The sequence below is a fragment of the Lithobates pipiens genome, unplaced genomic scaffold, assembly GCF_037356315.1.
Source record: "Lithobates pipiens isolate NorthernLeopardFrog02 unplaced genomic scaffold, aLitPip1_a1.2 Scaffold_51, whole genome shotgun sequence".
In the NCBI taxonomy this organism is placed as follows: Eukaryota; Metazoa; Chordata; class Amphibia; order Anura; family Ranidae; genus Lithobates; species Lithobates pipiens.
The window spans coordinates 5,219,471-5,246,221 of NW_027507874.1; the positions used below are offsets into that span (position 1 = coordinate 5,219,471).

Genomic DNA, 26,751 nt, shown 5'->3' on the forward strand with positions numbered 1-26,751 from the left:
TAGCCTACCCAAGGCTGCACGGACCGATCGACCAGAGAAAGAAGGGGGAGAGGATAGAGAGAGACCTGAAAGAACAAAGGTTAAAGTAAAGAAAAAAGAATAGCAAAGGTAAGAGGAAAAAAAGAGTGTTGCACGGGGCGGTGTGGGCCGAACCCAGCAACTAGGGGGAACGACAATCAACCTGCCGACTCGCCAGTCAACAGGGGGTCGCACCATTAGGAGGGGGAGCAGTGACAATTCACCGCTGCGAACCGGTAACGAAAAAACATACATTTGCAAATAGATAAAATAGATAATAACAGAAAACGATCCAATAATAAAACAGGCTAGAAAACCTAGGGGTACAAACTGTGATACTTAAAGGTTATCAAGTAATACTAACTATTTTAAACCTTGTTACTGTTCTGCCGGGATTTGGGAAATCGCAGCTGCTTAAAAATAGGGAGATAAGGGGGGGACGGGGAACAGGAAAAAGGTGTTGGGGGGGAAAAGGGAACAGGGGGAGGGGGGGGGACAAGATAAGGTAGGGAGGGGGATTCAGGATGATAAGAATAAGCACAGACCATAAAAGCATCGTGCGACATTAACATTCTAAAAGTAGTTAAAAGTATATAAATAAACAAAGAACTCGCGAGGAGACGGTCAGGCCTGCGAGTCAGTGACCCGTCAATCTTGGCCAGATCATCGGCCCGCGAGCTGGTATCTAGGATGGTCAGTAGGTACAACCATTACCGGTCCAACTTGGTCGTCAACTGTCACGTAGAACACATATAAAAGTAGACCGGTTTAGGAAAAAAAAAAAAAAAAAAAAAAAAAGGGGGGGGGGGGGGGCAAATGGTTGGAGGGGAAAAGATGTGGTTAAAGTACTTCGAAGAAAGTGGCAGCGTCTTAGACTCGGCTCTCTGCCTGGAACAGTATATGCTTGCTGGCCTGCGCTCAAATAACGTTAGTCTCATGGTGAGTTCAGGTTACGGCATTAAAAATTGGATAGAGAAAAATAAAGGAAGAAGTAATTGAACAAAGGGAGATCAGCGAGGTATGAATACCTTTGGGCCAGGATAACTCAGTCTAGAAGAGGATTTAGGAGTGCCTCCCCGAGGCACAGAAACGCCAGAGAGATCCTGCCGATTCCTCCTCGGGGTAGCCATGTTAGGGTAGGGTGCAGCTCGTGCCGGGGTCCGAGGCACCACTTCTCCCACTGGTGGGGGTGGGGCTGACGGGGCCAATTGGAGGTTCTCTAAGAGGGTTTGAAGAATCGCCGGTGTAGAGCAAGTATGTTGCTGTCCCTGGTATGAAAAGTAGAGAGCAAATGGGAACCGCCATGCATACTTAATTTGATGCTGTTGAAGGATTAGCAACTGTGGCTTCATTGCACGCCTCTTTGCAATGGTTAGTGGGGCTAAATCTGTGAACAGCTGGTAGGAATGGCCCTGGAACTGAAGGTTATTCTTTTCGCGGGCTATAGACATGAGTTGTTCCTTCGTTCGGAAGTAATGTAGCTTAACGATAATGTCGCGCGGTGGTCCGTCCGCTTGGCGTCTAGTGAGCGCTCTGTGGATACGGTCGAATTCCAACCGTTCGATTGGAATAGAGGGGGATAGCTCTTGAAACAAAGCCGTCGTAAATGACTGGAGATCATCAACTGATTCAGGAATACCTCTCAAACGAAGGTTCGACCGACGCGACCGGTTCTCGGTATCTTCCAGTCGGGACAGCAGAGCAGCATTTTCCTCCCGGAGAGCCTCCTGTTCCTGTGCCAATTCACGCAAATTGAGCTCGGTGTCGTCGGCCCTGGTTTCCAAGTCCGCCGTGCGTTGACCAAGCTCACGAATTTCTCGGGAAAGTCTATCAGTTATCTGATCCGATGTCGTTTTCAGCGCTTTCTTAAGCATTAGGTCCATATGCGCCAGAAAATCGGCCTGAGACATGCCAGATACCGGTGGTGTTGGGGAGGCCGGAGATTGAGGCCTCTCATCATCCTCCTCGCTACTGCTACCATGGCCTCGAGGTAGGCCTTGTAGTTGTGTGGCAGCAAGGGCCTTCGCCGCCATTTTAGAGGTAGCGCGCGCTAAGGCCTCTTTAATAGGTTTCTGCTTTTGCTTCCCTCGCTGACCTGTAAGAACCATCCCGGGTGAGGGGCAGTGGGGTACCCGAGGACCGGAGCAGATTCGGAGATCGTTAGCAGCGAAATATAGCGATTTATGAGCCGGTACAGCAGCGGTGAGTGCGGAGCTCTAGTGACTTGCGTCCGCCATGCTGAGCTCCACGCATGCGCCCCCCGGGTTTACTTCCTCTTTAAGCGTGTGTAGAATTAATGGAAAGCTTTGATATTTTGGCAAAAGAAGTACATTAATGCTATCTATATTGGTACAAAGGGGAGCTGGAATTTAGAAAGAAAAAAAAAGGTGAACTATTAATCATGAATATGAAATGTGTTTAGAGAGTTTATAAAAGATTTTGATCAGTATCACATATCTCCCAAAATTCCCAGATTGTGCTCCTGCATAGTGTGCCCACAGCTCATTTATATGCAATATGCCAGAGGATTTGCATATGAATGAGCCACTGTGTGCTTTGCATATTGTAACAGAATCCCCCCAACTGGGTATCTCTGCCAAGAAGCTGCTTCCCAAACTCTGGAACATGAGACAAGTGACCACAGCTATAGCTACTCCAAAGAACTTGACGACACAATTTTTTGGAGTAAACAATGGCTCTGCTCTGGCATAGTGTGCCCACAGCTCACTCACATGCAATATGCTACAGGATTTGCATATGAATAAGCCGCCATTTGCTTTGCATATTGGGTTGGACTCCGGACACCCTGGCTGGGTATCTCCACCAAGAAGCTATTTTCCAAGCTCTGGAACATGAGGCAAGTGACCATAGCTGTAGCTACCCCAAAAAACTAGACAGAATCCCCCCAACTGGATATCTCTGCCAAGAAGCTGCTTCCCAAACTCTGGAACGTGAGGCAAGTGACCACAGCTGTAGCTACTCCAAAGAACTTTACGACACCTTTTTTTGGAGTGAACAATGGTTCTGCTCTGGCATAGTGTGCCCACAGCTCACTCACATGCAATATGCTACAGGATTTGCATATGAATAAGCCACCATTTGCTTTGCATATTGTGATGGACTCTGGACACCCTGACTGGGTATCTCCACCAAGAAGCTACATTCCAAGCTCTGGAACACGAGGCAAGTGACCATAGCTGTAGCTACCCCAAAAAACTAGACAGCACCAGTTATTAGAGTAAACAAAAAGAAGAACTGCTTAATTAGAGAAATACACTGAATTTGTACAGAAAACCATCAGATAAGAGCTAATCACATTATCACAGACAATGCCCACATCAGACAGTCCGGTGTGCACATGGGACTACATTATACATAGGAAGCCATATGGTATAATGATAGTTCTTTTGGGGTGAGTGATGGCAGTCCCAGGATACCATTTGATAACCCCAGACCCCCAGATGATATAATCCAAAAAGCATCATGTTTTGTGGACGGGGCCAGAGACACAGCTGGTTAAAGTTTCCCAGGTGCCATTCGTAGAGTAACCGGGCAACAGTTCCATAGGCATAGTTACCAAACCCCAGTGAAATGTAACTCTGAATTTCCCAAGGTTCTTAAGCAAGCTCCTTCTTAGTAACCACTCCAGCCCATGCCCCACCAAAAGGAGAACATAGATCCGAAATAGCAAAGAGGCAGGACAGTAGGCCTTCGAAGCAACTCCTAGTAAAGTTAGTGGGTATTCCTACTGGCCCTAGCCACTATATAAGTCCTGGCAAATGTGGCAAGGACTCAGTGAAGCACTGATGAACTTCCCAGGCTAGATGGAAGTCCGGATGAGCATAAAAGTCAACTATTGACCAGCTTCTTCTAGAAACCGTATATACTTGAGTATAGGTCGATCCGAATATAAGCCGAGGCCCCTAATTTACCACAAAAAAACTGGGAAAACTTATTGACTCGTGTATAAGCCGAGGGTGAGACATGCAGCAGCTACTGTTACAGCTTAAAAGAGTGGAAAAGAGGGTCAACAATGCCCATCTGCAGCTGCATACTTCCCTGTGTCCATTTCTGTGTCCATCCCTGTGTCCATCCCTGTGTCCATCCCTGTGTCCCGTCCATCCCTGTGTCCATGCCTGTGTCCCGTCCATGCCTGTGTCCCGTCCATGCCTGTGTCCCGTCCATGCCTGTGTCCATCGCAGCCTACCTGTCTCTTTGCCTTCTGCTTCCTCTGTGTGCCATGCCGCACCTCTCCTCCTCGTCTGACAGACGGCGGCCATTCCACTGTTCAAAAGCCGCGCCTCTCTGTCTGTGATAGGCGGAACACTCAATTTCCCAGCAGTCAGTGTTCCGCCTATCATGGACATCCTCTCATCCTCGTCCGTAGTATGAGAATGAGTGGATGTCCGTGATAGGCGGAACACTGACTGCTGGGAAATTGAGTGTTCCGCCTATCGAGGGGACGCCCCCGAGGGGACGCCCCCCCGGTGCTTGTACCGACTCACCGCTTCCATCGGTGAGTCGTTGACAGGATCCGCCTGCCCCCGCCAGTTACCACAGAGCGTCCCCGGAGTCTCTATGATCGTTCGGAGGCCGGGCGCAATGTTATGACGTCACGCCCGTCCTCGGTATTCAAATTAACGGCGTCGATTTGGCAGGGAAGCCTGGATCGTTTTTTTATTTTTTTTATTATTATTCCCAGCCTACTGACCCCATATCTCACTGTAAATATGTCCGATCGTGCCATATTCCTTGTAATAGGAATAAAAGTCATCAATTTTTTTTTTTAAGTGTCAAACTAAAAAAATAAAAATAAAATTAACAATAATAAAAAAAAAATGTAAAGTGCCCCTGTCCCCGTGAGCTCGCACACAGAAGCGAACGCATACGTAAGTCCCGCCCACATATGAAAAACGGTGTTCAAACCACACATGTGAGGTATCGCCGCGAACGTTAGAGCGAGAGCAATAATTCTAGCTCTAGACCTCCTCTGTACCCCAAAACATGTAACCAGTAAAAAAATTTAAAGCGTCGCCTATGGGGATTTTTAAATACCAAAGTTTGGCGCCATTCCAGGAGCGCGTGCAATTTTGAAGAGTGACATGTTGGGTATCTATTTACTAGGCGTATCCTCCTCTTTCACATTATGCAAAAAAATTGGGCAACCTTTAATGTTTTTTTTTTAAGCATGAAACTGTTTTTTTCTGAAAAAAATGCATTCGAAAAATTGCTGCACAAATACTGTGTGAGATAAAAAGTTGCAACAACCGCCACTGTATTCTCTAGGGTCTTTGCTAAAAAAACATATAATGTTTGAGGGTTCTATGTAATTTTCTAGCAAAAAAATTAGGAATTTTACATGTAGGAGAGAAATGTCAGAATTGGTCTGGGCGCGAAGTGGCTAGGCAATGTTTCTCCTGCAACCACAAATCTGTGACACATATAAATGAACCAGAAGAAGAATCTTATGCCTATCAATGTAAAAGGCTTAAGAACAATGCCCTCTGACCTGCCAAAAGAAAAACACTAACCATTGACTTGATCTGATTCAGATGATTGCTTGTCCATGAATGCTAGCTCCAGCATATGACAGCTAAGTAAAGACAAAAGGACGAGGTCTCCCAGGTGACATCATTGACCAAATATGGACATGACTATATTTGATCATTGACAGCATGGGGATTCCCAAGATGGACGTGATTGGTAATCTTGGAATGGGGATGTATATTATGGTGACATCTAAGCAGCGGCAGCCTGTCTATTATGGTCCTTTAGCATAGCATGAATCTATCCACGACCGCGGCCACCCTCTAGTCATGCATTCGGTCCCTTTCAGGACGCCTGGTGCCTGAATTAGGCTTCAAAATAGGGTGGGCTTGGAGCGCAGAGCATTGTGCCTTGAGCCCACCCTGGTGTTACAACAGTGAATTAATATTCACAGTTGTAACACTGATCCTCAACCAGACAATCAGAAGCAGGTCTGAGACCCATTTTCCGATCGGCCCGAAAAGAGAAGACTCCCGATTGGCTGCCAAGGAAGAGGGAGGAAACGGGAGCCACCAATGCCCATGGAGAGCAGTGTCGCTGCCAAGCAAGGGAAGCCGCCAGTGAAGCGATGCGTAAATGGGGTAAGTGCACCAAACCTGCCCTACTGAGCGACAGGGGAGGCTTGGAGCTGTTTGCTGTCCCCTCAAAAAAATTACCTAAGATGGGTTTTTCATTTCCTTTGGAGACATTTCCTCTCAATTTCAATTCCTGAAGGGAAATCTCCTCAAAAGGAGCAATATAAAACTTTACAGGGGTTTAACCTCTTCACTCACTAGCTATTTAGCTTTAGTTAACCATAAGACTGTGTAGTTAAAGGGTCCTTGCAACTCAGTGACAAGGTCCATTTATTCAAGCCCCCCCCTCCCTAAAACACTGGAAGAAAGTGCAAAAAGAAAACCTGTCAGGAGCTAGATAATATACGGGTTCTTGTTATTTTTTTGCAGAATTTAAGGGTGGGGAAGGGGGGGCCTCACTGAGTAAGCGGACCTTGTCTGAAGTACAAGGTCCACTTTGACTAAAATGTGTTGATTTGTGCAATACTGTTTCCAGAAATCCATTTCTTGGGTACACAGAAGTTTAATAAATTTAGATCTGGTGGATACTGTTTCATGGCAAACCAAATCATGTCTCTGGACTCTTGGGATCAAGGTTTGTGTTTGTTGTTTTTGATTTACAAAGCTTGCAGGTAGAAATATGTACATAGTCAGATAACATATCAGTATATATAGATCACCATTGTGGATCTTTTGCATCATCTGCTCCAAGTCTCTTGTGTCTCGCTTGGTCAGGTCTCTTGTGTGTACCTTGGTTAGGTCTCTTGTGTTTATCCTGGTGAGTATTATTTGAATGAGTACTTTTCTTATATTTATCAATAAATGTATTTCTATGTGATGGTAAATTACTTCAGGTCTGTTTTTTATTGAATTCACCAGTTTTTGGATTGGTGGAATATTTTTCCAATTTCTATAGCAAATAATTTATTATTTTTCACTTTGGATAGTGTCAGGAAGGGTGAGTGTATTGCAGTCTGAGAAGATTCAACCTATTTGCCATGGAGGCCATCATCACCAGAACATAAAGTGATATGAAATCCAAAGGGGGAAGGAGCAATGGGCGCACAGGCTACACCCCCCTATCCCTGCCGCTTTTCCCTATCCATGCGCCCGGTTTCTTTCAGGACACCGGATGCATGGACTCCCATGATGGGGTGGGAGGAGAATTTTTTTGTTAAGCACCTAATTAGAGCCAGAGGCTCTAACAGGCTTCAAAATAGGATGGGTTTGGGGCACAGAGAATGCACCCTGATCCCACCCAATTGTGTGACCATAGCAAATTCATTTTCACTATTTTAACACTACAGTGCCTCCCCGCCAATCAAGAGGCAGGTCAGGGAGACCTGTTTCCCAGTTGGCCAAAGCGCCAGGTGGTCCTATTGGATGCCCAGCACTTAGGAAGAGGAGATAAGCAGAGGAGGCACACACTGGAGGAATGGACACCTCCACCGCCGCTGCTGCCTGCACTCTTGGGGAGACACAGGAGAAGAGGACACCACAGCCAGGTAAGTGAATGGCCTCCAGAGGGGTGGCCTTTAGAGTACCGTGAGTACCACAAGCCCCATGGGGGGTGGTTGCTTTCAGAGTACCGCTAGCCTGGGGGGGTTGCCCTGTGAGTACAGCTAGCAGCATGGGAGGGTTGTGGTTGCCTTTAGAGAACTGCAAGCCCTGCGGCGAGGGGGTGGTGGTAGTTGCCTTCAGAGGGGGGTTGCTGTCAGTCCTGCAAGCCCCCAGCTGCCAAGTCCAACCAGATTGTAAGCTGCTGGGATGGGGTGACATGAGCATGGTAACAGGTGACAGGAGCAATCTGATTGGCACAGGTGACAGGAGCAATCTGATCGGCACACCATTCATCTCATCCACAGTGTTAATGATCTGTGAGACTGCGCTATATACCATGATCTGTGAGACTGCACTATATACCATGATCTGACTTTCACCCCCTGCCTGCCCAGGGCAATTGTTTTCAGGTCTGTCACATTTTTTACCCCTGCTAATTGGATCATGCTTTGCTGGGGATTTCTGCCGTCTTCTTGATCAACTGTGGGTATAGGATTTTGTATATGGGATTGTATGATTTGTCTTTCATATATATATATATATATATATATATATATATATATATATAAAAAAAATTTTTTAATATTTTTTCATTTTTACATTTTTTAAATACACTGTGACCAGAGAAATGCAGTTTTACCATAGTAACACTGTACTACTCTTGGAAATTGATCAGGATTTTTTTGTTACACATTATGATTGCTTATACCAATGAATTTCACTGGTATAAGCAACCATTTTTACTGAATAAAACTGATTCATTCAGTGTGTATTGTTGCGTTTAGCTGTGCTTGGCCACAGCTAATCACATGGTACAGATGGGCTGTGATTGTCCCTGTCTGTACCATGTAATCACTGTGACCAATCACAGCTAGTACCACAATTGTACACAATGGATGGCATGAAAGGAAGCCATCCATTGTTTACAATTGTCATGTGATCTGCTGTGATTGGTCACAGTAATCACATGGTACCAGCAACGGTATGTCCTGCTCAGCTGTCATTTGACAATAGGCTGGGCAGGAAGGGGTTCATAATGGGATGGGGGCAACAGCATAACATTAATACAATAATCATTTTGTTTCCTCCTCTGTAGATAAGCTGTGTTCAGAATATGAAAGCTCTGCAGGTTTTCTGTGTACTTTTCCTCTATGTGGCTTTAGTGACGTCAAACTCAAAGATACTCCCTGATGCTGGAAAAGCTGGAGTGAAACCAGAACCAGGTACAAATGAACATGTCATAAAAGGAATCTGGAATAGTTTGGGGTCAACTTTTTTCTTCATCAATAAGGTTTTTTTTTTTTAATTGTTCATATATTTTTGGTAAAAATAATAATATGTTTAATATGTTTATATGTTTTATATACTGGGGGATATCTAGCTCAGTGGTAGATGCATTTTCAGTGAGTTCACAGCCAACAGGAACTTCAGTTTAAGGGTGTGGTAGCCCACTTTTATTGAAAGTAACAAAAATGAAATTAAAATTTCATACATGCATGGTTTGCCCACACATGGGTTCTTCTCCTAAAATGTACAACACAAACAAAAATGCCAAGCCATCTGGCTCTCATGGCTCACTCAGCCTTGGTCACAGTACAAAGCTGTGCAGGCCCACTCCTGGCCTCTAGGAAGGGGTTCTCCTGACACTCCGAGCTTTCACACTCCTCCAAGACTCACGGTCCCCTCTGGTCCCCAGGACTCTCTCTTACAATTGTCTCAGCTATGGTCTCCCCAACTCTCTCAGCTGGCCCAACTCTCTCAGTCCATTGACCTGGAACCTCTCCCACATGGAATGCCATCTCAAGGCTATTGCCTGGGTTCTTAAATGGTAGCACACCTCCCTCTTGGTTGCAGCAACTGCTCCAACACCTACTCTCCTGAGCTATGCTCAGATCTGCCTTATAACGAGTGTGTGCACCTGGACACACACACAACCTGCAGAACTTCTGGAAAGCCTGGAAACAAGACTGAAGACTCCATCCCTCCCAATGCTCTTTGAAGTCTTCAGGTTTCCAGCACCAATCCAGATTTACAAAATCCAGAGACGACTTAAAGCATAGTTTTCTCTGCTCACCAAACTTCTCAAACTGCCTCTTTGAGAGTCAGGGGCTCTCGCTCTTACTATATATATATATATATATATATATATATATATATATATATATTGTGAGGGGTTAGCTCGGCAGCGGGTGTGTGTGACCCCCTGGATGGGTTCACAACACAAAATCAGGCACAGCAGACAGCGTTGTAGGTGCAAAAAAACAAAAGATGCAGTTTATTTATGCTACATGCAGTGATACATATAACAGCCAAACAAAAAAATAAAACATGAAAATAAATCCTGGTCAGCTTGACCTCTAACTACACACTTAGATTCCCTGTCTAACAACTGAGAGCAGCCTTGTGCTGCCCCAGTCCCTGTCCCTGTTGTAGAGGTTTGCCACACAGGCATTAACTCACCGCACAGAACAGATCTCACACTCCCCAGTCTATACAACACAAAACTGGTTCCAGGATGGAGCATCTCCCTAAGCATGCTGGGGTTTTTTGTAGAGGTCTTAATGAGCCCACTTACTTCAGCTGGGCTCATTAACTCTTCCCCTCTAATTGTAAAGGTCTGCATAAAGCCTGAATCTAGGGCACACATATTTCCCATCCTGGATACAACCAGGTGACTTTACCTGCGTGCTGCCACAATATATATATATACACACACACACACACACAGTATCTCACAAACGTGAGTACACCCGTCACATTTTTGTAAATATTTCATTATATTTCTTATTTTTCTTATTTTTCTTAATTTTTTTATATTTATTTCATGTGACAACACTGAAGAAATGACACTTTGCTACAATGTAAATTAGTGAGAGTACAGCTTGTATAACAGTGTAAATTTGCTTTCCCCATCATAATAACTCAACACACAGCCGTTAATGTCTAAACTACTGGCAACAAAAGTGAGTACACACCTAAGTGAAAATGTACAAATTGGGCTCAAAGTGTCAATATTTTGTGTGACCACCATTATTTTCCAGCACTGCCTTAACCCTCTTGGGCATGGAGATCACCAGAGCTTCACAGGTTGCCACCGGAGTCCTCTTCCACTCCTCCATGACGACATCACAGAGCCGGTGGATGTAAACTTTGCACTCCTCCACCTTTCCTTTGAGGATGCCCCACAGATGCTCAATAGGGTTTAGGTCTGGAGACATGCTTGGCCAATCCATCACCTTTACCCTCAGCTTCTTTAGCAAAGCAGTGGTTGTCTTGGGGTGTGTTTGGGGTTGTTATCATGTTGAAATACAGCCCTGCAGCCCAGTCTCTGAAGGGAGAGATCATGCTCTGCTTCAGTATGTCACAGTACATGTTGATATTCATGGTTCCCGCAATGATCTGTAGCTCCTGGTTGCCGCCACACCCACTTGACACCATCTGAACCAAATAAGTTTATCTTGGTCTCATCAGACCACAGGACACGGTTCCAGTAATCCATGTCCTTAGTATGCTTGTCTTCAGCAAACTGTTTGCAGGCTTTCTTGTGCATCATCTTTAGAAGAGGCTTCCTTCTGGGATGACAGCCATGCAGATCAATTTTATGCAGTGTACGACTTATGGTCTGAACACTGACATGCTGACCCCCCCTCAACCCTTTCAACCTCTGCAGCAATGCTGGCAGCACTCATACGTCTATTTGCCAAAGACAACCTCTGGATATGATGCTGAGCACGTGCACTCAACTTCTTTGGTTGACCATGGCGAGGCCTGTTCTGAGTGTGACCGTTAAACCGCTGTATGGTCCTGGCCACCATGCTGCAGCTCAGTTTTCATCTTTATGTAGAGCAATAAGGATTTTTTTCAGATCCTCAGAGAGTTGTTTGCCATGAGGTGCCGTGTTCAACTTCCAGTGTCGGGTATGACAGAGTGAGAGTGATAACACCAAATTTAACACACCTGCTTCCCATTCACACCTGAGACCTTGTAACGCTAACGAGTCAGATGACACTGGGGAGGGAAAATAGCTAATTGGGGCCAATTTGGTAATTTTCACTTCACTTTCACACTCACTACTTTACATTGTAGCAAAGTGTAATTTTTTCAGTGTCGTCACATGAAAAGATATAATAAAATATTTACAAATATGTGAGGGGTGTACTCACTTTTGTGAGATACTGTATATATATATATATATATATATATATATATATATATATATATATATATATATATATATATTTGACTTTTTTCTGCGGGAACACAGTTCCGGCACCAACAGCACTGACTATATGTAATGGCAAGGGGTGCTAGGGTATGCTGCAGGGTCTATTGAGCTATGCAATAATGCACATTTTTGTATGAAGATGCACATTTAAAGTAAAAAAGGCTTTATTGCAAGACTTTGAGACCCTGTTCTCATTTATATACAGCGGGTAAAATAAGTATTGAGCACATCATCATTTTTCTAGGTAAAGATGTTTTTAAAGGTGCTATTGACATGATATGTTCACCACATGTCGGTAACAATCCACGCAATCTATACATACAAAGACACCAAAACAAATACGTTCAGAAATGAAGCTATGTGTAATAAAATGAAATGACACAGGGAAAAAGTATTGAACACGGTAACTGAAATGTAGTTAACACTTTGTACAGAATCCTTTGTTGGTAATGACAGCTTCAAGATGCCTCCTGTATGTAGACACTAGTCACATGCATCACTCGGGTGTGATTTCGGCCCATTCATCCACACAGTCTTCAAATCTTGAAATTGATGTGGGCCTCTTCTATGAACTCTGAGCTTTAGTCCTTTCCATTGCTTTTCTATTGGATTCAAGTCAGGTGATTGGCTGGGCCATTCTAGCAGCTTTAGTTTCTTTCTTTGAAACCAATTGAGAGTTTCCTTGGCTTTGTGTTTGGAATCATTGTCTTGCTGAAATGTCCACCCTCATTTCATCTTCATCATCCTGGTGGCAGCAGATTTTTATCAAGAACATCTTGGTACATTTTTCCATTCATCCTTTCTTCAATGATATGAAGTTTGCCAGTTCACTGAAAAGCAGCCCCACACCATAATGTTCCCACCTCCAAACTTCATTGTTGGTATGGGTTTTTTTGGGGGATCATGTGCAGTGCCATTTGACCGCCAAACATGGTGTGTATTATGGCATCCAAACAGTTCAATTTTGGTCTCATCTGACCAGACAATATTCTCCCAGTATTTCACAGACTTGTTTAAATATTGTGCAGCAAACTTTAAACAAGCTTTAACATGCTTTTTCTTCAGCAATGGAGTCTTGCGTGGTGAGTGTGCAGGCCATGGTGGTTGAGTGCATTACTTATTGTTTTCTGTGAAAAAATTGTACCTGCTAATTCCAGGTGTTTCTGAAGCTCTCCACAAGTGGTCCTTGGCTCTTGGACAACTCTTCTGATAATTATTTTCACTCCTCTGTCAGAAATATTGCAAAGAGCACCTGGCTGGTTTATGGTGAAATTATGTTCTTTCCACTTACAGATTATGGCCCCAACAGTGTTCACTGAAACATTCAGACGTTTAGAAATCCTTCCATAACCAATGCCATTAGTATGTTTTGCAACAATAAGGTTGCAAATGTCTTAAGAGAGCTCTTTGCTTTTACCCATCATGAGATGTTTCTTGTGTGACACCTTGGTAATGAAACACCTTTTTTAGTATATTTGCAGATATCAGTATAGTGTGATATTAGTCAGTGCAAATTAGATATTAATTTGCATTGACAAAAGGCAGGATTTCTTTCTAATTATTGATTTTAGCTGGTGTCTTGGCTTTGCACGTCTCTTTTCACCTTCCTTTCTTCATGTGTTCAGCACTTTTTTAATGCATGATTTTATTACACATAACTTAGTTTCTGAACTTATTTGTTTTGGTTTCTTTGTATGTGTGGATGGAATGGGTTGACATGTGGTGAACAGTTCATGTCAATAGCACCTTTAGAAATATATTTACCTAGAAAAATGGTGACGTGTTCAATACTTATTTACTTAATCCGACATATTGTATGTATGTATATGTATGTATATATATATATATATATATATATATATACATATATATATATATATATATATATATATATATATATATATATATATATATATATATATATATATATATATATATATATATATATATATACACACACACACATATATATATATATATACATATATATATATATATATATATATACATATATATATATACATATATATATATACATATATATATATATATATATATATATATATATATATATATATATATATACATTTAACACACATAAGAAAAAGAAAAAGAAGAAAAGAAGAGAAGAAAAAAAAACAAAAACAAAAAAAAAACAGGGAGATGGGCCCCCCCCCTTTCCCCTCCCTCCTCCCCTCTATCCCTTCCCCTTTTCTCTCCTCCAGCATAGTCTTTCCTACCATTACTTTCCTCCTTCTACCTTCAGCTTTTAACCAATTTCCTATACTGTCTCCATGGGTTCCAAACCAGGAGGCACCTTTCGTACGAATCTAATTCTTGTGCTATAAATATCTCAATCCTCTCTATATTATCCATTTCTAAGGCCCATTCGTTTATCGGAGGAGACTGAGTTGATTGCCAGTGACGCGGTATCACCGTTCTTGCTGCAGTCAACCAGTGCCCAAGAAGCTTCTTTTTGATATTTTTATATGTTCCTGGTAACATAGAGAGAAGGGTAATTTGCGGCGTATTTGGGATTATCTCCCCAGTAACTAATGTGTATAGTTGCATAACCTTTTCACAGAAACAAAAAATTAGGGGGCATTTCCACCAAATATGGAGCAGTGAGCCCCTCTCATATTATAAAACATATCCAATACATTTAAAAAAAATAAAATAATTCTTCATAAATTTAGGCCTATATGTATTCTGCTACATGTTTTTGGTTAAAAAAAAAAAATTACAATAAGCGTATATTGATTGGTTTGCGCAAATGTTATACCTTCTACAAACCATGGGATATTTTTTCTTTTTTTACTAGTAATGGCAGCGATCAGTCTATACTGACAGAACAGCAATCTGCCTTGTTTCCAAAGACCACCGCTATGCCTGTGTTCTGACTGATCAGCGGTGCCGGTGGACATCGGGTCCACAGAACCCGCTGATCAGTTCCTGCTGTGTTAAATCAGAATGGGAGCATGCCACTGGCGGCGCGCACTCGTGCCCAAAATCTCAGAAGTGCAGGATCACGTATACATGTGATTCTGTGCAGAGAAGATCCCCTGTACCAGTAAATGTGCTATGGCGTGGTCGGCAAGTGGCTAATGAATCTCTTTGGTGTGTGGTTCCTGCCATATCTAACCTCTCCTGGAAAAGAGGGAGCAAAGGAGGTATAATGTCTCACAGGGAGAAAGAACTCAGGGATAAGGAAAGAGGTCATGGAGGTATGTATGTTCAAGGAGCAGGTTCCATCAGATGGTAGTAATGGTCAATTGTTTTAGAAATGAAGCCAACAGCCCCATGTAGTCAAGAATTTAGAAGGGATATCACGTGCAATATGAATTAACTCTTCCATTTCCTCAATTTTATGCAGGGTGAGGGGTGAGCCAGTCAGACAAAGATGGAGTGTGAGGCATGCCCCAGTGCACAGGTATGCAAAGCTTAGCAGCTTTAACCATATGCAATGCTAGTGAAGTACGATAAAGCTTAGTGGGTAGAGTGGAATGGTCTAAGTGGAATTGCATTGGGGTGTAATCTAGTGTGTAGGTGGTCACCTGGGAGATAATACAGTGGACTTCTGACCAATAAGATTGGGTCAGTGGGCATGACCACCAGATGCAGAGAAGTGTGCCAGGCTCTCTAGATTATCTCCAGGAACGGTTGGCTGTTTCTGGATTGAATATGGGAATCTGGGTACCATTGAGTTCTTTTTTTATTTTATTGCTTTTAATGATGTATAATATTATTTTGCAAAATTATTTCTATGAAATTTTCGAACAAAACCTTTAAAAAAAATACCTCTGAAAAACATTTACGTTGGATAAATGGATCAGTATGCAAGATACTTTGCAAAGAGTTCTTTAAAAGGAAAGCCCAGCACTGGCTGTGTGCGTAGAAGGAGATTGTGTACAGCCGAAAAATCCAGATGGTTTGTTTTAAAAAGAAACTGTAAAGCCAGGAGAAGTAAGTAAATTGGGAGGTGGGGGGGATCCCTCTGCATGACTCAATTTGTAATCTGTATAATCTGATCTCCCCAACTGTGAATGGACGTTCCTACCGCTAAAGAAGAAATCCCTTCAACTTTTGGTCACTGACATTAGATTGCCCGGCCATAAGCAAAAGTTCTATTCCTGGCACTGTCCTCAAGCATGCTAGATGCAAAGAGTAAGACTTATATTGAAGGAATTAAAAAAGAGCCATAAATCTGATCTCTGCTCACATCAAGACTGAGAGCTCTTCTGAGGATTACTGAGGCTGGGATGTTCTCAGGAAGCTATGTATATCACCCTGCTAGCCCCTTACAGCAGCCGTAAATGAGGGAACACCTCACTAACGGAGCTATGGATTCCATAAAACCATACTTGGATGTACGGGTTATTTCACTTGGCCTTGTCAGGGAACTGGAGCAGATTTAAAGGGAATATAGGCAAGGGGGAAACAAGTGAACTTGCTAATTTGCCTGTATGGATATAGAATAGGCTTACTTCAGGCTAATATAAAATAGTAATTTTTACAGCCCTCATTGAAAATAGCTAGCAGTCTTCTGTAGGTATACCGTGACATAGAACAGAGTAAAAATCCAAGACCAGGACATCTTGTAATTAAATTATGATATCTTTATTAAATCCATCAAACCATAAAAAGGAATCAATTCCTAAAAAATAACGCGTTTCAGCCTCCTGCATAGAATCTTAGTCGTAATGACTAAGGCCTGTGTAGGAGGCTGAAACACGTACATTTTTAGGAATTAATTCCTTTTTTATGGATTGATGGATTAAATAAAAATATCAATTTTTAATGCCAAGACATCCTGGTGCTGAATTTTTACTCTCTTCATTGGATTTTAGACGTTCAGTACTGCGTGAGTCCAGAGTACACATGTCCTGGTCTTATCCTGTCTATCCTTATGAGATTTTGAAATTGTACAATTTGTTGCTCTATACCAGGGGTCTTCAAACTTTCTAAACAAAGGGCCAGTTTACTGTCCTTCAGACTTAAGAGGGGTCAGATTGTGGCCATCAGGAGTAGAAAATGTCCCAGCATCAGTTGAAATAAACAATGGCTCCATCTTTGGTGTCATTGGTAGGAATTGTGCCCCATCATTGGTGTCATTGGGCCCCATTGTGATAATATGGGTAGGAATTGCTCTCCATCGTTTGTGTCATCGTAAAGAGTTGTGCCTCTTAGCCCTTGTACACACGGTCAGAGATTCCGTCGGAATGTTTCCTATCGGACCGTTTTGTCGGATATTCCGACTGTGTGTGGTCTGCATCAGACTGTTTCCGTCGGAATATACGACGGACCAACTTTTCCAACTTGCCGGTAAAATTTTCCGACAAAAAAACATACTCCGATCATGTGTAGCCTACTTCGACGGACAAAGTGCCACGCATGCTCAGATCAAATTCCTAGACCAAAGCTATTGGCTACTAGCCTGTACGTAGTCCCGTCGTAACGAAATAACATCATCACGTTATGTACAATCGGATTTTCCGACAATTTAGTCCGACCGTGTGTATGCAACATCACTTCCGGACCTCTTCCGGATTTGGTTGTCGGAATCTCCGACCGTGTGTACAAGGGCTAAGTTGTGTGATTGGTAGGAATTGTGCCCCATCATTGGCGTCATTTGGAGGAATTGTGCCCCATCATTGGTGTCACCGGGAGGAATTGTGCCCCATCGTGTTTGTGTCACTGGGAGGAATTGTGCCCCATTGTTGGAGTCACTGGGAGGAATTGTGCTCCATTGTTGGTGTCACTGGGAGGAATTTTGCCCCATCATTGGCGTCCCCGGGAGGAATTGTGCCCCATCGTTGGCGTCACTGGGAGGAATTGTGCCCCATCGTTGGAGTCACTGGGAGGAATTCTGCCCATCGTTGGTGTCAATGGGAGGAATTGCACTCCATCATTGGTGTCAGTGAATGAAAAGGTGCCCCAAGGGCCAGATAAAAGCAAGCAAAAGCACGCATCTGGCTCCCGGGTCGAAGTTTGGAGACCACTGCTCTATACTGTGACATAGAGCAACAATGCTGTGTCATAGTGCATGGGAGCTCCAGTGAATGAGGTAATTGGAGGAACATTCAAAGTGGGTAACCAGAATTGTGTGAAAGAAAGACCATTTCTGATTTCATTATACTCAATTTTGAGGTGAGAAGGCATTGCATCTGGTGACAGGGTGCACAATTAAGGGTCATTTGGAGAGCGGAGAAGCACAACAGGGTTGTTATATAAGGAGGACTATATTTATTAGAAGATTGTTTGAGCACATATTTATAATTTACATTCGACTGGTTACAAGAATTTAGGAAATTGCACATATGATAATTTGAGTAGATTCACTATTGTGGAGCAGCGCTGCACTATAACAACATTGTACAGAATAGACTTCATTGACCTTATCAATCCTTCTTTACAGTATCAAGTTCTCCTTGCGCAGTGTGTGAAGATCTCCGAGAGAAAGTCAAAGCCTTGGATGAAAACCAAAATGAACTGCAAACAGGTAAGAAGAAACAAAGATTTGTTGGAAAAAATTTAGATGGGCACTTTAATGCCTTATGTACCAAAGTGTTCTACTAAGAATCTAAGCCGAGAGACTGAATCTGAGTTGGACTATGGAGACATAGCTCGTTCTTAGTAAGAATATGTTGATATGTTGGGTTCTTTATGTTCCGATTACTTTAACCACTTACAGACCGGAAGATTTGCCAGCTTAATGGACAGGCCATTTTTGTGGTATGGCACTGCGTCACATTAACTGTCAATTGCCTTATCGTGCCAAGCTGTACCCAAACGTCCTTTCTTCCCACAAATAGAGCTTTCTTTTGGTGGTATTTGATCACCGCTGCGGTTTTTATTTTTTGCTCTATAAACAAAAAAAGAGCGACAATTAAAAAAAAAAAACAGTATCTTTTACTTTTTGCTATAATAAATACCCCCAAAATGTTTTTCAAAAATACATTTCTTCATCAGTTTAGGCCAATATATGCTCTTCTACATATTTTTGGTAACAAAAGTGTATATTGATTGATGTGGGCAAAAGTTATAGCATCTACAAACTATGGGATCGGTGATCGGTTTATGGCATTTTTATGGCATTTTTATAATTTTTTTGTTTTACCAGTAATGGCGGGGATCTGCGATTTTTAGCTGTACTGCGACATTGCGGCGGACAGATCGGACACTTTTGACACATTTTTGGGACCATTGACATTTATACAGCAATCAGTGCCATAACAATGCACTGATTACTGTGTAAATGTTACTGGCAGGGAAGGAGTTAACACTAAGGGGCGATCAAGGGGTTAACTGTGTTCCCTAGTGAGTGTTTCTTACTGTATGGGGATAGGATTGACTGGGGGAAGAGACATATCGCTGTTCCTACTTCGTAGGAACAAACGCTATGTCTTCTCTCCCCATTCTAGCTCTTGTTCCCGCAATCGCCGGGGGCCTGGTGATGATCGGGCCCGCCAGCCACACGCATTGGGTCGCTCGCCATGCTGCGCGCCTCCGATGGCTCTTAAAGGGGACAACGTTCCCATACGGCGATTCGTGGGCATGTGCCACTTTGCCTATGTACATCGATGTGAGCCAGTCGGCGAGTGGTTAAGGTGATATTAAAGTCTTGTTTTTTTTGTTTAAAAATAATAAACATGTTATACTTACCTGCTCTGTGTAGTGGTTTTGCACAGAGCAGCCCAGATGCTCCTCTTCTCTGGTCCCCCTGTCAGCCCTCCTGGCTCCTCCCCCCTGCCGTGTGCTCCCACTGCAAAAAGTTTGCTATGGGAACACCTGAGCCCAGCCGCTGCTCTATTCAGACATGGAGCTGTGGCTCGGCCCTGCCCCTTTCTCTCTTCATTGGCTCACTGAGTTTGACAGCAGCCTGAGCCAATAGGACCCGCTGCTGTCTCAGCCAATGAGGTAGAGTCCCCAGACAGCTGAGGCTCTTGTGCAACATCGCTGGATCAAGATAGGGCTCAGGTAAGTATCAAGGGGCTGCTGCACACAAAAGGCTTTTAATAGATAAAACACCTTCTGCCTTTAGAACCACTTTAATTTTGCTGTATTATACCTTTAATGGGAATTTCAGGGGAATCCATAAGCTTATATTTGGATAGGTATAGGCAACACTGGATACATCAGATTATAGAATTTATTAGTAATGTGTTTGTGCCATGGTTTGGCTACAAGCAAGGTATAGCAACAGGTTGACCTAAAGTGGAACTTTAGTCTGAAAATTAAGTCCAACTAGATGACTTCAAGCTGGCAGGTATAGCTATGTAAAACATTAAAAATAAGTGCCTATACTGTTTAAAATCCAATAATGCACTGTTTCACCCTGCTTTGCACATGCTCAGTTGCTCTCTATTTTTAGGCACTATGCTGAATGTGTAGAAGCTGATCTGCTGACACCTTAAAGATTTACTGCTATTCAGGGGCTCTGGGATTCAGCAAAAGAGAAGACTCTAGCAAGAAGAAACAGGAACAATACTGTAGGCATTTTATCAAGTTGTTATGGGTAAAGTTCCACTTTAAATTCTAGCTCACCATCATCACCATATTATATTTAGCTTGCGGTGAAGATACTTGTACATCATAGTTATCACGTACCTTCTAGTAGCGAGCCCGGATTGCGGAGAGAGGCCTCCTTTACGACTCCCACTACCGGTTTCCTGGCAATGTAACAGGGAACACAGGAGTAAGGAGGGGTACAGGTGCCTGGCAGGATCAACAGATGGGTAGGATGGGTAGGCGAGGTTCAGTGGAGCAGGTAATCACAGTGAAGGGATCAGCAGGTAGTTTGTAGCAGATACACAGTTCAAAGGAGCAGGTAACTTGGCAATAAGCAGTGCAGGAAAGCAGGCCACTTGTAGCAGGTGAATAGTGTAATATACACAAGTGCTTGCAGCAGATAAACAGTCAATATAAGCAGGCACTAGGAGCAGATGGACAGTGCAATACTAGCAGGTTACTTGTAGCAGTTGACACAGTTCAGTATAAGCAGGTGACTTGCAGCAGATAGGTAGTTCAATATGAGCAGGCACTTATAGCAGATGAACAGTTCAATACTAACAGATCACTTGTAGCAGATGACACAGTTCAGTATAAGCAGGTGACTTGCAGCAGATAGGTAGTTCAATATGAGCAGGCACTTATAGCAGATGAACAGTTCAGTATAAGCAGGTTACCCTTTTAGCAGACGGATGGTCAGAGCAAGCCGGATCGGATACCAGACAGGAACGAAGTACAAGGGAACAGGCAGGAGAATAGTCACAACAAGCCGAGGTCGGGTGCAGGCGGACAGGCAGGCCGGGTCAAACAGGAACAAACAATACGGATCAGGTCTCACAGATATAACGCTGTAGAGCAGACAGCAAAGACTGTTGGCAAGAAGCTGGTTTAAATAGGCCGTTTGGCGCCAATACGGACGCACGCACGCGACCGTGCGCGTGCCCGCGCACGCGCACCTGTGTACGAACGTAAGGGCGTTCGTACGATCGTGCGTACCCGCGATGATCGTACATCAGAGGACCTGGAGGACAATCTCTTCGTGAGATTTTCATGACAATAGTAAAGTATATTATCTTGTAATGAAATATATTTTTTTATCTTCTCTTTCTATTTCAGCATTTTTATTTTTCAAAGGAAGAGCTACAAGTGGTGACAAAATCTACCTCTCTGATGGTGACCAAGGCAATTTCAACAATGCTAGAGAAAGGTGCACAAAGGCGGGAGGTCAAATGGCCTCTCCAAGGAATGCTGAAGAGAACGAAGCCATACTGTTCATCACCAATCAGTATGGTGTCGTTTCTTATCTGGGAATAAATGAACTTGAGACACTTGGAACTTACAGATATCCAACCGGTGAGGTGATCTCCTACACCAACTGGAAACAAAATGAACCCAATAATTTTGAAGGCAGACCGGAGAATTGTGTATCAATGCAAGATACAGGAAAATGGAATGACGTTGTTTGTGCATCTACGCGTCTTATCATCTGCGAGTTTTCTATCACTAGATATTAGAAATAATTACTTCCTTTGCCACTTTCATTTGTAAGGGAGTTTTGACTTTTGAGGTCCTAAAGAAGAAAACAAGAAAACTAATGCAACCATCACATTTCTGCAGTTTATCAATCATCAATAAAACCTGCCTTCTGATTTTGTAGTATAAAAAAGTATAAAACTGTCACATTAAACAAAAAAAATAAATGTGCATACTGTGTTTATATCATTATGTATTTCCATATTATAAGAAAGCACAAGGGAAACATTGACAAGCCAGAAGTGGTAGTATAGTTCACTATTCTAAGGGGAGTTCAGATTAACAAAACATGAATTCTTTATTGTGCTTTATTGCATTAAAATGTAACTTCAGCAACATTTTTATTTTTATTTTAAGAGGAACAAAAAAGTGGTACAATAATATATGTCACAGTTGTTATGTAGATATAAAATAGTTTCCACACAGGCACACATAGTTAGATAGTATACATCATGCACATTTTCATCAGTAACAATTTTATTCAAAGCTTTGGGTAGAGTAGGGAAATGTTGGAAATTTACATTCTTAAGCCATGTCCACATTGGAGTTTTCCCTCACTTCTTTTTATGGTGGTCACATGCCAAGGGAGACAATCTCCCCATACCCTTCCCAAAATGGCCATAATATTTTGGCCAGAGTGGGACTTCACACCCTCCAGTGGTGTACTGCAAGACACCCACAGATTTAAAAAAAAAAGTGCTTTGCAAAAAATGTATATTCGATTCTATTGATAACAAAAGTATTCATTTTATCAACACACAAACCTAGTCAACACATCTTTTCCAGATCAAAGGGCCATGTTTTCATCAACTGTTCTGTCCCCCCCTGTTCCTATAACAGGCACACTATAGCTGGTATAACTAGATTCTCAGGGTGGTACACTATATAGTTTCATAGTTAGGTTGAATAAAGGCACCAGTTCATCCAGTTCAACCTAAGTGAGTGTCTACAATTGTCCCTATCCCTTTACATTGCACACTCATGTCTGTCCCTACCCTCAAGGAGCCCACAATCCAAGGTCCCCATTCATATACTAGGGCCAATTTTGGACAGAAGCCAATTAACCTACCTGCATGTCTTTAGATTGTGGGAAGAAACCGGAGTAGCCAGAGGAAACCCACACAGGCACAGAGAGAACATGCAAACTCCAGGCAGGTAGTGTCGTGGTTGGGATACTAACCAGCGACCCTTCTTACTGCTAGGTGAGAGTGCTAACCACTACACCACTGTGCTGCCCAAAGATTAGTGTACATCTGACCATCACCCCCTAAATCAGCTTGTTGGAAATCCCACTAATATGGTGTTGCCCCCCCTCCTTTGTGAAAAGACCCCTCTCTTCTGGAAAGGCTTTGTGCAAGATTTTGGAGGGTGTCTGTGGGAATTTGCGGCCATTTAGCACGAGTGTTGTATTTTGCTGTGATGCATTGCACTAAAGTAGAACTATTATCATTCACTGGTTTTCTGGCATAATTTGCCAATCCTTTATAAAGATCCAAAAAGTTTATTTCTTCATAACTCTATGTAGGAGTAAAAACCAAAAAACATGATTAAAACGATGAAGTTAATCCTACGTAAAAATGCATCTCAATCAATGTTTGAGAATCCTTCCAAAGGAATAAAATATCATCTATATACCTTCACCATAGAATGAGAACTGCAACCAAGCTTATCATCCTTGTGAAGGACTGCCTGGCACCCCACATGCTAAACTCTGCCCCTTGCCCTCCAGACCCTTCCAGCAGATTGATAGCTAATATCAGCCCTTTACCCCCAAGCATCCTACACAGACAAGATGTTGAGATAAAAAGCAAAGGACACACTGTTTACTGAACAGAAATCCACTTTTTTATACACTTCAAAAATAGGGGGCAGTCACCACATGAACAATACCAACTTCAAACAGCAATCCAATTACGAGCTAATAGTGATTTAATTAAACAGTAATCTAATTAACAGCTAACTAATTAACCAGTAGACTAATTAACAGCTTGTTACCTAGAAAAGCCTTGGTTAGTCAGGGTGTGCCCACCCCAGACAGTCTGGCAACAGTCCCTAGCATTCTAGAAAACCCAGGGCTATTCAAATCTCATTAACCAGCTTTCTTTTCACATCCATCTTCTCACTGAGTTTCAAGTTAACAGAGACCATCAGGGCTTCCTTGATTGTAAAAATGTGGTAATAACATGTCTTCTTGTCCCTCAAATGACAGGCCCCATAATCAGTATTCAAGAGGCTAATCTTCAATCCCCTCCAAAAGGCCCTGTCCATGTTGGATCTGTAGCAGTCCTCTCAAATGGAAATGGATTCCCAAAATGCCATAAAACACTTGACAAATCTGCGACCGGACTCACGGGGGTCCGACAAACATTGTTTTGTGCCGGTCGGGAAGTGGTTAAAAATGCCTTTCTCCACCAGTGTATGTTGCACTGCCATACAACCTTTCTCACAATCATTATTGTATACAATTATTACAAATATATAATGTTATCTATATGCCTTCTTCATAGAATAAGATACGTGCCCTTCTTATCCTTCTAAATGGTAATAGAACCAATTGGCAAAGCTGTGTGTGAACATTGTTCCATTCCAAATGTTCCCATGATTAATAATTGTATTTAAAGAAGTCACATTGAAAATTACAATGCTCTTAGGCAAAATATATATTTAGGGAATATACTGTATTTGATTAATAGATTTATCTGTGATTACAAAGAGATATTTGCTAAAGTATGTATCAATGCCACCAAAGGTGTGAACAGGTCGATCTTTTGTCTCCCAAGAAATCAAAGGTTTTGCTGTTGCCCACTTTTTTAGTATGATAAAGCCAAATGGTACACATTATAGTTGTCATCTCTTCTTTGTCTCCAAGGGTAGGTGATATGGTATGGTCAGTTAATAGACCTGTGTTGTCTCCACAAGGTCATAGAGCTTTGGTATGCTAAGCTGGCCAATTGATTTTACAAATGTCTATGTGTGATGTCAGAAGATAACCCTTAATCATTGTAGTCTCTACAGAGGCTTCAAAGAAAGGAAGGAAATGAATCACTTGTCATATTAAAAGCCTCAGTACAGTTTATTGAATCATTCAACAAACAGACTAATCCATCTTATGTACAGACCCTCTAATGCATTTTACTTCATCAGGGCTCACTCATAGGGTAATCAGACAAGCATACAGGGGTAGACACCTGGGGGACACTTAGGGGTAGGCACATGGGATAACCCAACGGAGAGACCAGCCATTATTCAGTCCCCTGGAATTGATAAAATATTATATATTTGTTAGCTAGTTATCACCTATCCAATATATAATTGCTAGAATATATTGGTTTGTCCTTTAGATATGTCTTCAGTGAAGTGTTTTTTTTTCTGATTGATAGTATTGGGTTCAGGATTATTGTTGTTATTTTTATGTAAGTTTTTATGAAATAGAGGGTGCAGGTGTGCTTAAAACTTTGCAATCCTCAGGTATTCAGTGTATATGAGATCAAATTCTTGTTTGGTAAAAAATTGGCTATTTGGATGTCCTAGAGCAGTGGTTCCCAACCTCAGTCCTCAAGTACCCCCAACAGCTCATGTTTTCATGATATCCTTCACCTTGTACAGGTGCTTTCAGCCAATGACAATGGCTTGGCATTTATTTTATCTAGCTGTCATAAAGGGAAATTCCCAAAATATGACAACATACCTACAAGTTGTAATGTATTTAAAGATGGAGATTGGGAAGAGGTGTCCTAGAGGCTTCATTTGAATTTTATGTACCGTATATACTCGAGTATAGGCCGACCCGAATATAAGCCGAGGCCCCCAATTTACCCCCAAAAAAACTGGCAAACTTATTGACTCGTGTATAAGCCGAGGGTGAGACATGCCTGTCCATCCCTGTGTGTGTGTCCGTCCATCCCTGTGTGTCCGTCCATCCCTGTGTGTCCGTCCATCCCTGTGTGTCCGTCCATCCCTGTGTGTCCGTCCATCCATCCCTGTGTGTGTGTGTGTCCATCCATCCATCCATCCCTGTGTGTGTGTCTCCATCCATCCATCCATCCATCCCTGTGTGTGTGTGTCTCCATCCATCCATCCATCCATCCCTGTGTGTGTGTGTCTCCATCCATCCATCCATCCATCCCTGTGTGTGTCTCCATCCATGTGTGTGTGTGTGTGTGTGTGTGTGTGTGTGTGTGTGTGTGTGTGTGTGTGTGTGTCCAGCCTACCTTTGTCCCGAGCCTCCGTCCCGTGCCTTGCCTCCTTGCCTCCGTCCCGTGCCTTGCCTCCTTGCATCCGTCCCGTGTCGTGCCTTGCCTTGCCTTGCCCCCGTCCCGTCCCGTCCCGTGCCGTGCCGTCCCGTGCCCTCTTCGTCGGCGGCCATTGTAAAGTTCAAAAGCTGCGCCGCCGCCTTCGCCTGTGATAGGCGGAACACTGAATTTCCCAGCAGCCTGTGTTCCGCCTATCACAGACGTCGTATCATCCTCGTCCGTAGTACGAGGATGATACGATGTCCGTGATAGGCGGAACACAGGCTGCTGGGAAATTCAGTGTTCCGCCTATCACAGGCGAAGGCGGAGCCGGAGGCGCGGCTTTTGAATAGAATGGCCGCTGTCTGTCTGCTCGACACGCTGATCGAGCGGGCAGACAGCGATGACTCGAGTATAAGCCGAGGGGGGCACTTTCAGCCTCAAAAAAGAGGCTGAAAATCTCGGCTTATACTCGAGTATATACGGTACCTTAGGTGAGTAATAAAACAATAGTGTCCTTGGATATTCAGTGTAATAAAGTTGAATTATTGTTTGGTCAAAAGACTGTTATCTT

At 42.9% G+C, this 26,751-nt stretch overlaps 1 protein-coding gene across 1 annotated transcript; it reads left to right on the forward strand.

The window, feature by feature from the left end:
• The first annotated feature begins 6,594 nt into the window (after positions 1 to 6,594).
• On the forward strand, positions 6,595 to 22,129 carry LOC143957097 (pulmonary surfactant-associated protein D-like). Its single transcript, XM_077467236.1, has 4 exons — positions 6,595 to 6,714; positions 8,776 to 8,902; positions 18,320 to 18,403; positions 21,529 to 22,129. The coding sequence occupies exons 2-4, from the start codon at positions 8,794 to 8,796 to the stop codon at positions 21,924 to 21,926; spliced, it is 591 nt and encodes a 196-aa protein (XP_077323362.1). The 5' UTR covers positions 6,595 to 6,714; positions 8,776 to 8,793; the 3' UTR covers positions 21,927 to 22,129.
• Positions 22,130 to 26,751: the final 4,622 nt, after the last annotated feature.